Consider the following 15,757-nt stretch of genomic DNA (forward strand, 5'->3'; position numbering starts at 1 on the left):
ATGTGTCTAGCGTCATATTGTACTCATATTAGAAGCACCTAAAATAGGTAGAAATCAATATTTATTTAGCAGAAGGTACTAAATTATTTTGATAAATTTAAAGGTATGACCTACGTATTATTATAAATATATAGACAATGATATACATATTATTATTATAGGTACCTAACTTATTATAATATTGCCTTTTTGTATCAAACTGTCATTGTGTTCGATTATTTATTTTCTTCGTATAACCTATAGTCGACAATATACAGCGCGCAACAGGAAGACCTGACAAATTAAATAACTTTTGTTTTAATCAAATTAAAATTTTTTTTTTTTTACATATAATTTATAGTCGTTTGCGCTAAAATTATTTTAATATTTTAATATTGAAAATAAAAGATTTTAAATTGGAATTTAATTTTTTTGGAGTAATTCAAAATAGCCAATTTGTAAATCTAATTACGAGAGCAATTCTGATGGTATAAACATTTAACTAAGTCAACTAGTTAGTATATTTTTTAAATTATTTATTAACCTTATAATTTTCACAATTTTTGTCTTACGTTTAAGTAGCATCATTTTTTTCAGGTCCTGTTACACTTTATATATGATACGTAAATACGTTTGTGGCTTACATTAATACTATTAACATTTTATTGTTAGTAAGGTAACTTAACATACATGTATACATATTTTATTGTACATTTTGAATTCGTGGGCCTAATAGGTAGGTACCTATCGGCTTTTCTTAAATAAATAAATGAATATAATTAAGTAATGTGTTGAATTAAAATGGTAGCATTAAATTAAATTCACTAGTTATCTCTATATATTATACCTACTTTCCTATACAATCTTACTTTCCTTCAAACTTCAAACAATAATTATTTAAATGTAATTGACTATTACTATTATTGTTATAATATCTATCTGACATCTGCAGTATCATTAATTATTAATATATGCGGTTCCTTAATACTATAATAGCGTACCTACCTTTTAGGTATATTATATCTATATTTTGCCTAACATTACGGAAATATCACTTGTAAATACCTGTCTTCTTTGGTCCGGTCAGAATCTATTAACGTATAAATAGATAAAAGATAATTAATATGATTTATATAGGCACAGATTATTTTATATAATATTATAAAATCTATAATAATAATATTATATAATCTGCGATAATATAGTTAACTAACTAAGGCAACCCACGTATTAAAGAATTAGCGGACGTATTTATTTTTTAAATGGTCACGATGTTTATAATATTGTTCAAGTTTATGTGTAATTAGAATATCAGAGTATTGGATACCTACTTTTGGATCTATATTGTACGCGAGCCGTATACAACTAACTATATAATATATAAACGGGATAAAATTTAATATATAGTACAAAGTATTATTGTATTATAATACTATAATAAATACGGAAAATATTTGTACATCGTAAAAACGAATACCAGCTACCACTATTATACGAGTTAATAGTAACTTTTTATTATTTTATATGTAAACTATTTTTAAGATTTTATCATTGTAGTTTTGAAGATATGTCATAATAATACACCAATATATTAAAGGTATAGGTATAATTTTTTGTTAATTTCATTTTAATAATAAGAAAAAATCGGGTAAGTGGATGTCGCTTTATGATATACAGCAGGTTACAAGTGGGTCAATGTATAATGGATTGTATTAAACTTGAATTCAATGATAAAATATCATTGTATAAGAAAAACGATTCTGAGCGATGACGGTTTGTCAGTCATTTTTTATATTGTTTTTATATTTTATTATAGCCTGTAAGTTGAATTAATATTATAATATTTTTTATTCGTTGCTATGGCGATACACAAAGCGTTACAAATAATAAAAAACCCAATTTTTAGCGATTTTTCGTAGTCTGTCAGTAGTTTTTCCCGTGGCATTAAATAACTATTGAGATAATGACCTCTTTAAAGTACCATTTTGATCCAATTTGTTAAAAGATAAGGTACTATACGCCACTCCTTCTGGTAGGAATTTTGTATACAGGATAAAAAAAAAATAAACACCATTGTAAAACCACTAGCTTCCTCGTTCCGCTCAGAATCTAAAAGAGCACTGGATAATAAAATGATATTCTAGTAGGTAGCAGTCTAGTACCTACTCTGCACAGTCTACAGCCTCATTGGGGTATACAAGAGATATCCCTGATCCCCTCTTGTTCTTTTTTTATGCCATTATAAATAAAATAAAAACACCTTTTGTAATTTGTAGGTAATAATTAGATATTTTTACACAGATCTAAACCCCCGACCCCCTCATACATAATTCATGTATACGCCACTTTTCAACTTGTACTAATTCACAATATTTAAATTCATAATATTATATTTATGACCTTATATCTATGTACATAATAAGTAATTAATAATATATAGGGCTTATAGGGGAGTCCATAGATAAAGTCTATGGGTTATCGACGTGACCACGCTGTATATTTTTTTAATTATATTGTTCAAAAAATATAATACGTGTTATATTTGGTAACTAGTAAGTACCTACTAGATGAAAATAATTCTTTTAGTTGTTTTTTTGTATAACTTGATAACACAAACAATTATTAACGTACCTAATGATTATTAATTATTCATTTTCAATAGAAGGTATATTTTGTTTTAATATATATACATACTACATTGATATTGTTATTCAAATTTCAAACGAAAGTCTGAAATTTCATTAGGTAGGTACGTATATAAATTATAAGTAAATAATCAAATATATAATAATCAAACATAACCTATAACCTAGAGACTAGAGTATACCATAATATTGTACAATTTGGCAATTTGAACTTAATGATAAAAAAGTTAAATGTTCTCTAGAGATACATAGATAGACATAATATGTAGGTAATGCGTTACGTTAATGCAGATAGCGGTCGTCTACCTTGACCAAATAGGTAGCTGGTATAAATACAATACCTACGAACAAAACTTTAATATTATTTTTGTTGTATTATTTAAAAAATATTTACCGGCTTCAATAACTAAGGTTCTTAGCCAATAATAATTTGTATGTTACGTCATAACATTAATATAAAAACAGTGTCTGATTTATCCGGAGAAAGTTATTATCTCGAATTGTAAAATTGAAAAATATTTATGAAATTAGGATATTTCTACCAAAAATATTTTTTTTCAAACGAAACCGTTGATACAATGAACTTAAAGTGACAAAATGTGAATGGTACAACTGTACAAGCATAAGTGCGTACGCACGAACTTATAATATGATATTGGTACCTATGCGGCTATACCTGGTATACTTGATTAAAAACCATCACAAATCTACGAGACCTGTTTTAAATGGTTATAGTAAAGTTATTATATTTATTATAGTGAATTGAATATTTATCCAACATACCTGTATAACTAGGTACCAACAATTTAAAATGAATTACAAGCTAAATAATATATTTATTATTTACTAATTACTATAGTCTATAGGTATTTAATTATTTAAAAATCAGAAGTTACTTTATTGTGATTTATAAGTTTATTTGTTCAATAGTAAAATAATTAATAAATATAGGTCATTAATACTTATTACTTATAAGTTATTAGATAGGTACTTATTTCTGTTTTTATAGTTTTGTGTTGATATTTGAAAAATGTTCACTATTTTACAATATTGCAGGTACTTTACAATATTAACGATTTTCAAAGACTTTTACTTGTCGAAAATGTATAGCTGGTACACGGTTCAATAAAATCTGAAAATACAATGCTGCGCGTTTCTTTAAATAAATTTAATTACAAAAATGAAAGTGAAAAATATATAAAGGAATTACAATTTTTTTTTTTTATTTATCTAATTTGTTATATTTAAAAAGTTTTTAATATCCATAAAAGGTAAGTTAAAATATAAAATGTACAATGCATAATATATATAGGTAGGTACCTACCCAAGTTATTATTATCATAGTTCCTGTATAATAATGGGTCATGGTTTTTATTATTTGTACATACTACATGTCTACATATTACATATAAACAAGTTAACTACACATGTAATAAAAAAATTAATTTACTTGTTGCACGATTATTTAAATACAAAATCCTAACATGTTGAATACTTAGAAAGTTCTTTATTATCTAGTTTTTAAAAATAAAAATAAAATCCTTATTTGCATATTAATCAGATTATTATATTTATATTTTTATATATCTACAATATACATTTGGTATTCAATATTTCAATGTAATTTTTTTTAGGACTAATAATAATAAAAACTATTTAAAAAGTCAAATTAAATACTTATAAAGTTAATAAATTGCAAACAATAGGTAAAACCTTTCGCTTAGTCTATATATTATATAAATATAATAGTAAGTATATAATATTATCAATTATGTAAGTAACTAAGTTTGGTGTATATATAGGTACCTAATAAATAACAAAAAAGGATAAACTAGGATATGGCATTAATTATCTTAATAAGGATTAAGATTATTTATTAAAATTAAATTTACTTTACTTAATGAAAAATACAGTGACATTTACATAATATAATACCTATTGTTTCTATTGTATATAAACTTAAAAATACATATATACTACCTACATAGGTAGAGGTACAGCCAGATACGAAGTACAAAATAAGTAAACATTAAAAACTCATTTTTTGAATTTTTTTTTTAAATGTTTAGCTACATAAGACTAATATTTTATACTTCCTTTAATTGTTTATCCTTATATTTGTGTATGAAACTTCTTATTAAGTAGGTATTTTGGTATTTACTTACAATTTTTAACTGTCATCCTATATTTTAAATAAATTTGCCAACATGAAATTTGTGTGATGCAACAACTTATTTACCTGAACTTAAAATACTTATCATCTATTATTATATCCAATAAATAACTTAATAATAGGTTAAAATAAAATAAAACACGTGTATAATAGTTCTGTCATTATTAAAGTGTCTACACTTTTATTAGATGTACTGATTAGTAATTAGGTAGGTGGCTGCTAACCTGTACGGTAAATGTCTTACAATTTAAATAATTTTAATAATATAATAAGTATTATGGTTATAGTTACGTACCTGCAGATAATTCACAATATAACAAAACATTTAAATATTGACATTTAGGAAATATAGTTATTAACACGTTCCACAATATACTTATGACAAACCGAAATAATATAAATTTTGATTTAAATTAAAGATTAACTGCGTGTCGTAGAATTTAGATTTATGATCTATACAATCTATATAATCATTGTACAGTCTTAAGTACGAAATTAAATTGTATATAATATATCATTTAGTGTAAGTAGGTATCGATATAATATAATATTATTGTATTTCCAAAAACACCGAGCAGTTGCGCGAGGAAGACAAGTCTGTACGAGAACAGCGTTCAAAGCATGACTGATACACGTTAGCGTGGTCACGATGTAGTTCAGAGGCGGTGTTCCTTTTACTCTAGTTCGCGTACACGGTGACTTCCCCCGTGCCTATATGCATTATTATTTTTAATACTTTACACACACACACACACACACCACACACAAGAAGTATATCACGAGTTTGCAATAATAATTGTTCACGTTTTTAGCCACCGCCGCCAATGCCAGCTGGCCGCAGTTATTACATCCTCACGTAACATTTTACATTAGAATTTAATATAATATATATTAAAATAAAATAGCAGTACGCACGCTATGTAGATACGCGATATTACAATAAACATAGGTAAGCACCTATATAGGTATTATTATCCGAAAATGACTTGAGGCGAATGTTTAATAAAAAATAGTTAAGTGCTGAGGATTGGTCGTAATTTATTTTTTTGTAAAAACATTATTGTGTCGATTGTCTTGTATTTTTTTTGTCGATTTAAATTAATTCTTCACTCCTGTGATTATTACAATATTTTAAGTATAAAACATAATATTATGTATAATATCATATAATATGTACATTGCAACAATATTGCAATTTGTTATATGTATCTACTATCTGTCTATCTACCTATATATATGTACCTTAGTACCTTATATTATACGTTATACGTTTCGAATAGGTAGCATAATTTATTTTTATTTCAATAATATGTTTAATGATATACGTTCTTTAACAAGATTTTGAAAACAATTTTCCATCAAACTACCAAAAAAGGTATAGGTATACTGTATAGTGTAGGTACTATAGGTATGTATTATGTATTGAAATTTTAAATTACATTATACTAACTATTAACTAACAATACTGATTTATATTTACACACATTGTATATAATACTATAATGAAATGAATGTAAGTATATCTATAGACTATCGGTACTTACACAGTTTCAGTTCAAAATATTCCAATCAGTATTAGAACTTGTTAGTCCCTATTGTCCTTGTGCTCCAGCCATATTGTGCATAGAACATACCATAATGAAATAATGTACCTATAATATTACTGTACCCATTACTTCACGTAAGGCTTTACAATCTTACTATATTTCACCAACAGCCCCAAATTCTTTATTTCTTTAAGCCTAGGTGGATTCAGACGCATTAGAAAAGCCCCAAGTTCCATATTCGATTCTCAGTACCATTTTTATTTCTATAGGTACCTATAAGCTAACATAATAACGGTAATATTATTACCTACAACGTATTTTTTTTATACAATACAAAATGTAATATACATATACAATAATATTGTAATTTATGGGATTTAATTTTCATGTAGGAAAACAAAAAATATTTTATTTAAAAAAAAAGGATTTCGTACACATATATAACTATACAATTTAATTTATTATAAAAACAAACCTTGTACGAATGTTTTTCTATTATTGTTAGTTTTTAAATATTAGTTATTAATTTTATGACAATAGACAATATTATATTGTGCAATAACCTATACTATATAGTAGATAGGACATTTTAAATGCGGATATTTGATTTTTTTGTAACTAAAGTCGTACAGGAATTTCATTGTATTTTGAAGGTTAGTTGAAACATATTATTACATATTATATTGTGTTAAGCTTAATGTTCAAAACTGTAAAAGGTAAGTATTAGAGTAATAATATGTACCTATGCATTTTAAATCCTACATTAAATTAATTTAGTATAAAATGACAAAAAATATAAATATAAATAATACAAACACAAATAAACCTGAAACTACAATAATTATTGTCATTGATTTGTTCATTCGTACGTAAATTTAATTACTATTTACTAACACAATAATTATTTACTTGTGAAAAGCTAGACAGGATACAAATACCGGTTAATGGGTAGCGGAATCTCGTCTTGCTTCGTTAGACGCAGGATACTGGTGTATTATACCTATGTATTATTATTCAGTATTCTGAATTTTAATGAAATATCATAAATCATAATGTTAAAAAATGGTTCTGAGTGAATCTTGAATTACTATAGTATTATGATAGTAATAACTAATATAGAAAGTATTTACATTTTTAAGAAACTCGTAAAATATTGTGCCAATGTATTCTTAATATTTTTCAACTGCTATAGTAGCAATACATCAAGAGCCTTGTGGCTTGTATTAAATTTTCATACTTTTTTACCCAATAAATAAAATTTTATTGACATTTATAGAAAAATAAACTAAAAACATTAAAAATTGAAAATGTTCGTAAACCGCTCAAAATGAGTCAAAATATTTAGAAAATTATATCAAGTAAAGGAATTGATAACACAAACATATGATATAAATTTCAAGTATCTACGGTTATTCATTTTTGAATTAAAATAATATATAATAAATACAAATAAGAAAATCATTACATGAGAAACTGATTATCCAATCTTGTAAAAATGTGTATTTCAAAAGTTCATAAAAATTTAATTTGACTTTCAGGTAGACATGTTTTTTTCGATAAAGGTAGATAAACTTTCAAGGAATCTTGAATTAAATTTTAAAATCTTAGATTGAAAAAGAAAAATGTTTCAAGAATTTCTAAATCAAAATAATGTGCACATTTTTGTGATTTTTACGTTTTTTGTCAAAATTCAAACTTTAAATGCTTATAAAAAAAATTGTGACTGTATTTTTAATATTTTTCAACTACCATTGTAACAATATATTAGGAGCTATTATATTACGTTTTCAAGCAATTTGACCCAACAAATAAAATTGTATTGACATTTAAAGAAAAAAAACTAAATATTTGGAATTTGATAATGTCCGTAAACCACTCAAAACAAGTCAAAATATTTTGAAAATTGTAATGTGAATAGAAAATTCTGACATAAACACTTAGTGAAAATTGCATGTATCTAGTATCTACGGTTATTAACTTTAGAATTTCACCAAAAACCAAAATCGATTATGTTGAAAACAGATTTTGCGTAGAAATAACTGTTTTTCATTAGTATTGTTGTACATCATTGTAAAATCAATACATTCATCGCTCCGCTCAGAATCTAAAACCATATCATTGCATTTCTAAGATTAATATAATTAAAACTATAGCTTAGTAAACAGTTAATAGATTGTATTAATTTTCGAAGAAAGTATATTTATATACCTACTTTTAAACATATCACACTGGACATAAATATAAAATCAGTCACTTAATTTTTAAATTGCTTTATAATTTTGTTTAAAAATGATTAGCAATTTTTTAAGAAATAACAATACTTTAACTCAAATACTTGACCCACAATATCTTCTCTATCGTAATACTTATAGCCTATAGGTTATAAATTACAAGGCTGATCTACTCATATTACAGAAGTACATATGTCCCCATCACAAATGTCTAGTGAAGTCATATTTATTTTTTGTTTATTTACTAAGCAGCAGATTTAGAATGATGTTAGAATAGGTAGGTGGTATGTGCATTATTGTACAATGTATATAAGATACTTACTACGATATTACATCATTTCGATCGTTCAAAACATTTACAAATGTAAATCAAAACTAAAACTAAAATAAAGCAATGTAGATAGACTGATAAGTTTATTCGTATGATGATGTTTAACTACCTATATAATTTAAATATTGCAGTATCCTTGAGTTTAATATTTGTGTGGTCATTTAATATTATACGGGTGCGGTTTGCTTAGTAAATATATATTTAAATTAAATTTGAAGGAACTGTGTATAATATTGTAGGCGTTCAATACATCACAAGAATCATTACTTACATATTATAATATGCTATGCTGCACGTATGCCTATATTTAATTTGTATATGTATATGTATATGGTGTACACAATATTGTAAACACACATACAATTTATTTATCGCTACTTAAAAATATTTCATAAGGCATAAAAATATCTATTATATACATATAATAATATATAGATAGATTATTTATTGTCAATCCTAGATAAACTGTACAGTATTATATTATATTCTATACCTATGATTGGGATGACTATAAGCGAATGTAGGTTATACTATTATTATTTTATAGGAATATGTAGGTTTATTATTATTGTTCAAAATGCATGATAATAATATATTATATATATCTAGGTAGTTATACGAAATTTTATCAGTGTGTCAATCATCTGACATATTTCAAACATGTAAATTATAATCATCGTTTTATATTATTTTAGTTTGTACAGTTCAAAATATTGTAGAGGATCTGCATGGATAATTATAATATAAATTCATTGCAGAGAACATAATATCTAATTCTATAACATGATTTTACGTTAAACTTTTAAATTAAATTAATTTTACGTAATTTTTGAAGCAATAATGCAATTATTCTGTCTTAACCTGCGAGAACCTACTCTATCATCTTCCAACGCATCGTACCTATTGTTGTCTACATTTTTTCGTTGTCAATATATTAATTATATTGTTTTCATATTACAAACTTGATATACATTATATATGTAATATTATGTATTCAATTACGAGTGTTTATTATATATATTAATGTATTATTGAATTTATGTTTATATTTATATATTATGTTATGCTGTGACATATTGTGTATTAAGATTTGAAATGCGTTTCATTGGGTTTTTGGCATTGTTTAGCTTTACGATCGATAGTAATTATTGTTCGTATACGATTACAATCGATTGCTGTTGTTTATAATTAATTAATAGTTATTATTGTCTTTATATAACTGTGACGAAAACTAGTTGATTAATAGTTATATACTTTGACGTTGATGTACAATATTCAATATTGTGCTTTATTGCTTTAATGCTATAATACTTTAATGTTAGGGTCTTATTGTAGTACGAACCGCATGTCTGCATTATGAGTTGTAGGTAGTAGGTACTAGGTACTCGTAGTAGCCTATATGTATTAACGTAATGTTAGGTTCAATTTAAATGCAGATCACGATATTTTTACCCTATAATGATAGTTGCGAAAATGACGAAAACAAACAATGAACTGAAACTAGAGCAAACACAATTGGACGGACGGACAGATAGTGCGGGAGAGAGTGCATAAACGAAATAATAATTGGACTACGTTTGTATACATTGTGTGAAACTAGTAATTTCCCCTTCTATCGGCTAGAGAACAACAGAGTTTAAAACGCATGATGATGGTTTATACGAGTGTACGGACATTTAAATGGCATTTGCTTATAATTTGATGTCTCAAAACGATTTATAATAAATAATACGAATAACAATAAACATAATATACCTATATTAATATAATATATGGTATGTGTCGTATATCTGTACATAATTTCGCGTTCGAGATATATAATACCTACGTCACAAATAAATATAACAATATATAGAGATGTATATTGTGTATTATATACATTCGTTTAAGTATTATATTATTAAAACATAATATATATGTAATATAACTGTTTAAGTCAATCCAGTTCTGTTCATATATATATGTGTGTGTAACTATACGAGCTATATCTATTGACTATTGTACAATATGATATAATGTTGGGAAGATAAAACACTTTAGAGTTATATACACACAATATTATATTATTATATTATATTTATATTATATGTACCTACTTACTATTTTATAATGTGAACTACCTCTGACTATCATAGAAAATGTTCACACGTTCACTTTTATTTCGTCTGACACGCATTCTTGTTTCTTATAACATTAGGTATAGTTAGGTAGCATAGCCAAAAATCATGCATTAATTCACTCGCGTCGCCAAGAATCGTGATCCGTAGATTGCATAATAATAGGAAAAATAAGTTGAGCAAAAATAAATTATATATATTTTTTTCATTTACGATATAAGAAACGTGAAAGAAGTCAATTTCTTATACACCAACTTTGTAATATATATAGAACAGGTATTCTAGAGTCAAAATACTCGATTTTAATTGAATTTTTTTACAAGCCACACATCATACAAGATATTAGTTATTACTGGACTTATTATATATAATATAATATAATATATTGTATTTAAACGTATGAAAACTTGCTACATTTTGCGTTTTTCGTTGGTTTCGGTTGCCACAGTGGATCTTGGGATAAGTCTTGATGTTTCTCGTCCACGTACTAATAATTCCTGCGATATGGACGGATCTCCGATTACTGATCTTGACCTAGAGTAAGATAGTGATGGAGGATCTCGGTCTAAGTAATCAGCTGAGTAATAAGTAGTCCTCGGCGCAGAAACCATATTAATCCTAGTTCTCCGAGGAATATCGACCAAACCATTCCTATACCTAAGGTTAGAACCCCTAAAAAAAAATTAGAATTAGAATGATATATTGTATGCAAAATGTTTATTTAATTATTGAACTAGAAAAAATACGTAGTACCTATACATTCAAATGATATATGTATAACAAATACATATATAAATTATAATAAATTTACCTATATTATTAGGATCGCCGATCGTTTAATAACATTATTTTATTTTAGTCGTTTTAATCGTGTATAATTTATAACCTTAAATGTGGGAAAAAGTATGTAGTTCAACAAGAAAATAAATTGCTATACTACAGAAGACAGAACATATAATATTGACAAAGTAGGTAGAAATCATATTAAAATAATGCATTGTATTAAAATGAAAAGGTTTATTTTCTTTACCTCTCTCCTATAATATTATTGTGACTAATATTTTTTAATAATGTATTTTTTATTATATAAATATTTTTCAACAGTAATAAAATGATTTGACAAAATCATATGTCTCTCTATATAAAATGGAAAGTGGACACAAATAGGTACACAATAGGTTATTCTTACAAAATTGTCAAACCTTTTCGAGAAAAATATGAAACGAAAAATTGTTATTGAGTTGTTAATAAAAAGTCGTTCATATTTCTTATCTAAAGTATAGGTACCTAAAAAACCTACGTATTATAAAGGTACTGTATTTTAAAATAAACATGTAGGTAGTTTTACATATAGATTTTCATACCTATTTAATTTTGTAATTAAAAGACTTGATTGTTTTTTTGATTTAAATACATTTTACATTACATATTTATAGGATTCATATTAATCAGAAAAAATTATTTACGGAGACAAACATGGTATTTAAATTATAAGTATAGACTCCTTTTTATTATTTTCCAGTATTATTTTTTTAAATCTGATTTTTAAAATCTATATCAGTATTGAATTTGAATATCCAAATTTGATTTAAATTTTCCTTAAAGTGATGTTGAGAAATGTATTATTATATTTCTATAAAATAATCTATTAAGTATTTATTGATTTCAAAATTATATTTTTATTTAAATATTTTTAAAACTTTTTATAAAAACAGCTTTTTGAGCTGAAAAAGTGCTCCAACAGTCCAACAATTTTAAGAACATACCTCTATTATAATTAGATGTTTATTTTGCCTAAATTTTCTCAGTAGTTATGTATTCAGTAATATTTCGTATTTATAGCCTTTACAAGTAGATAGGTATATGTACTCTATAAAGTTTAATGTTTATGTAGTAGATACCTATATAATAAGGTTAAAAATATAACCTACACACAACATGACGTTTCGTTGAAAATTGACAACTTATATTGTCATAAATCAAATATAAGATAAAATTAAAATATTAAGTTACCTGATTGTGTTGTCCACATAATCGTAATTACGATCAACGTATTCCTGAGTTAGTAAAGGATCTGAATCATATGCATTGTTCAAATTGTTTATAATTCGGTTTCTTGGATAAGATCTCCCGTAACCATTCCGATCAAGAACGGATGATCTAAGTCGCGAAGGTCCATAACTATCTCCTAAACCGTAAGCTTGAAGAATTTGACTAATTACTTCGCCACCAGGATAGTATTCACTGTTAGCATCCATTTCCAGCCATGTAGGATTTATGTAACGGTTTATCTGTCCATCGGCAGTTGTGACCATCGCAGTTATAACAAGCTAAAACATTATTATTTATTATTAAATATTATCAGTACCTATTTATTAATAAAATATTGATTCAATTTGAGTTGTTAGTGAACAATAAAAAAAAATTAAATTACATATGTAAGTATCATATTATTATATTCTAAGAAATGTTACCATGTAAAACATTGGGAATGAGTACATCATAATAATTGTCTTTAGAGCAAACTAATTCTTTGAATAAAACTACATGAATGCCTGTCGTTACATCGTAACCCACCTCTATATATAAAATGATATAAAATACAAATTATTGTGATCATTTACCTGTGACAAAACGTGATGTATTAAATTAGTTTAGATATGTATGATCATCGATCACTGATTAACCGTAAGGTCATGTTGTGGTCTCATATGCGTATGATGATAACGCCAACGATAAAAACCGTTTGAAAATTGGCCTATATAGATTATTTAATTTAGATGTTATCATTATGTGTTTTGTTTGCATTTCACTTCTTATAAAATGCTTTAAGCCACCATATAACCTTCGGTTAAAGGACAGCGTTTATTTTAATAATTGACCATCGAATGTAAAAAAATGCAAACATATACCTACTGGAAAAAATTTAATATAACTTATATTTAACATAATAATTTTACGTTATTATTGAAATTAAATTTCACTTCTTTAGAGAATATTTTTAACTTTGAATTTCTTATTTATGTTCTCTATAAATTTTAATATGATCAATAAATGATTTATTAATTATATTACGGTAATGATATAGTTAATGATTTTATTTAAATATATATTATATATACGTTACAGGGACATGCATTTATAAAAATGGTAAAATTGTAAATTATGTTATGACTTTATAAGTATCTAATACCTAATGCAATTTTTTTTTTATACATAATTTTATATTATATTCTTATGTATATATATAAAAGAATAGGGATTTTTTTATTTTCCAATTTACAGACGATACTATTGAACCTTTTTCCAATTTTTTTTCATAGAGTTGTTCAAATACTTTCCTGAGCTTCACCACGTCGACTGATTTTTTATTTTTTTGGCTGAGGGGGGAGGAGATAGAAGGTGTACTGTATTAAAGGTTCCGGTTTTTAGTGTGTCATTTACATAATTTAACGATTTTTTTTTCACAACTCTGTTCCAAATACTCCTCTGAGTGATCTATTACTTCCAAGTTAATTGTTACTTAAGAAAATGCAAATCCTATTGTTTAAGAAGCTACGATATTATTTGTCATTTCAGTAACTGAGCTGTAAATTGTAATTCGTTTTTACATTTGAAATATATCTTTAATGTATGTTATTTGCGTGAAATGTAGATACATAGTACGCGCATGCAGATTACTTATATAATCGTTTACACACTCTCTCGTAAATAAAGACTAGCCAAAATTATAAAATACAAATTAATATACATTTTGTAACATAAAAAGTTTTAATATTAAATACATCAGAGTTGTATGGATAACACCGATCTCTTTATTTTTATACCATGACTAACTAAATTTTATAAATTGCGTTGGCAAAAATATTAAGTTTCAACTTTTACATTACCATAAAAATTAGCTAAAATGTATTGTCTTTATGACTTTATCTATTATCGAGATACACCGATATATATGTAGCACTGAATTTTAAATGTGTTCATTTTTTCCGGGGAAAAGTCGGATGATACAGCTAGTATTATACAATGGTGGGCAAGTTAATGAAAATAATCAACTGTGGAAAGTTAAGTTAATTCAATGAAATTACCTTCAGTTAAGTTAAAAGTTAACAAAAAAATAAAATTTAACTAGTTAAGTTAAATGTTAAGATGGAAAATAAAATTAACTTAACTCAGTTAAAAAATTTTTTTTTTAAGTCATAATATTCATAGTTCATCAATTTCCATAGTATTTTGATTTGTACGGACATTTACCAAGAGGCTTAGCACTGTGCAAACATAAAACTTAAAATTATTATTATATTTCATTGTTAGCAGAAACTTATAAGTTATAGGTTAACTTATAAACTTTAAATTATACTAAACTTGTTAGGGTCTAGAGAAGATATTAATTATTAGTAGTAGTATACATTTTACTGTAAGTCTTCTATCCTAGTTAGACTTATTAAATGTAGTACCATAATAGTCTATTATTAAAATAAAATCAATAAATAATGATAATGGTATAGTACCTACCAAAAATTGTTTCCATATTTATTTCGATAATGTTATTTTCTAATCTCTAGTCCATACAATGGATAGTATACCAATTATTACTCTTTACTGTAGTACCTATAGAATATAGATTATAATATAATTTGATTACTATGAATTGATGATATTATATTATTAGAAAAATAAATTACCAAAATCGAATGAATAAGTTTTGTCTCTCGGTTCCACACATGATTAAAA

At 25.4% G+C, this 15,757-nt stretch overlaps 1 protein-coding gene across 2 annotated transcripts; it reads right to left on the minus strand.

The window, feature by feature from the left end:
• Positions 1 to 11,292: 11,292 nt before the first annotated feature.
• LOC100568936 lies at positions 11,293 to 13,739 on the minus strand. 2 transcript variants are annotated; one of them, XM_016807764.2, is made up of 3 exons: positions 13,648 to 13,739; positions 13,037 to 13,353; positions 11,293 to 11,695 (listed from the first exon to the last, which is right to left on the minus strand). In XM_016807764.2, exons 2-3 carry the CDS (start codon positions 13,336 to 13,338, stop codon positions 11,434 to 11,436), a joined length of 564 nt encoding a protein of 187 aa, XP_016663253.1. In that variant the 5' UTR covers positions 13,339 to 13,353; positions 13,648 to 13,739; the 3' UTR covers positions 11,293 to 11,433. The 2 variants fall into 2 exon arrangements, with proteins under 2 accessions (XP_016663253.1, XP_003247324.1); XM_003247276.4 differs by lacking the exon at positions 13,648 to 13,739 and adding an exon at positions 13,498 to 13,619.
• Between the last annotated feature and the right edge of the window lie 2,018 nt (positions 13,740 to 15,757).

This window comes from Acyrthosiphon pisum, chromosome A2 (genome assembly GCF_005508785.2).
Source record: "Acyrthosiphon pisum isolate AL4f chromosome A2, pea_aphid_22Mar2018_4r6ur, whole genome shotgun sequence".
Lineage (NCBI taxonomy): Eukaryota > Metazoa > Arthropoda > Insecta > Hemiptera > Aphididae > Acyrthosiphon > Acyrthosiphon pisum.

Bases quoted from the DNA above. Each gene is read 5' to 3' on its own strand.
- LOC100568936 (XM_003247276.4), bottom strand. From the start codon at position 13,527: ATGATGTACTCATTCCCAATGTTTTACATG. The intron at 13,354-13,497 runs GTAACATTTCTT...ATAATGTTTTAG, and splicing joins CATTCCCAATGTTTTACATG to CTTGTTATAACTGCGATGGT. The intron at 11,696-13,036 runs GTAACTTAATAT...ATTTTTTTTTAG, and splicing joins TATGTGGACAACACAATCAG to GGGTTCTAACCTTAGGTATA.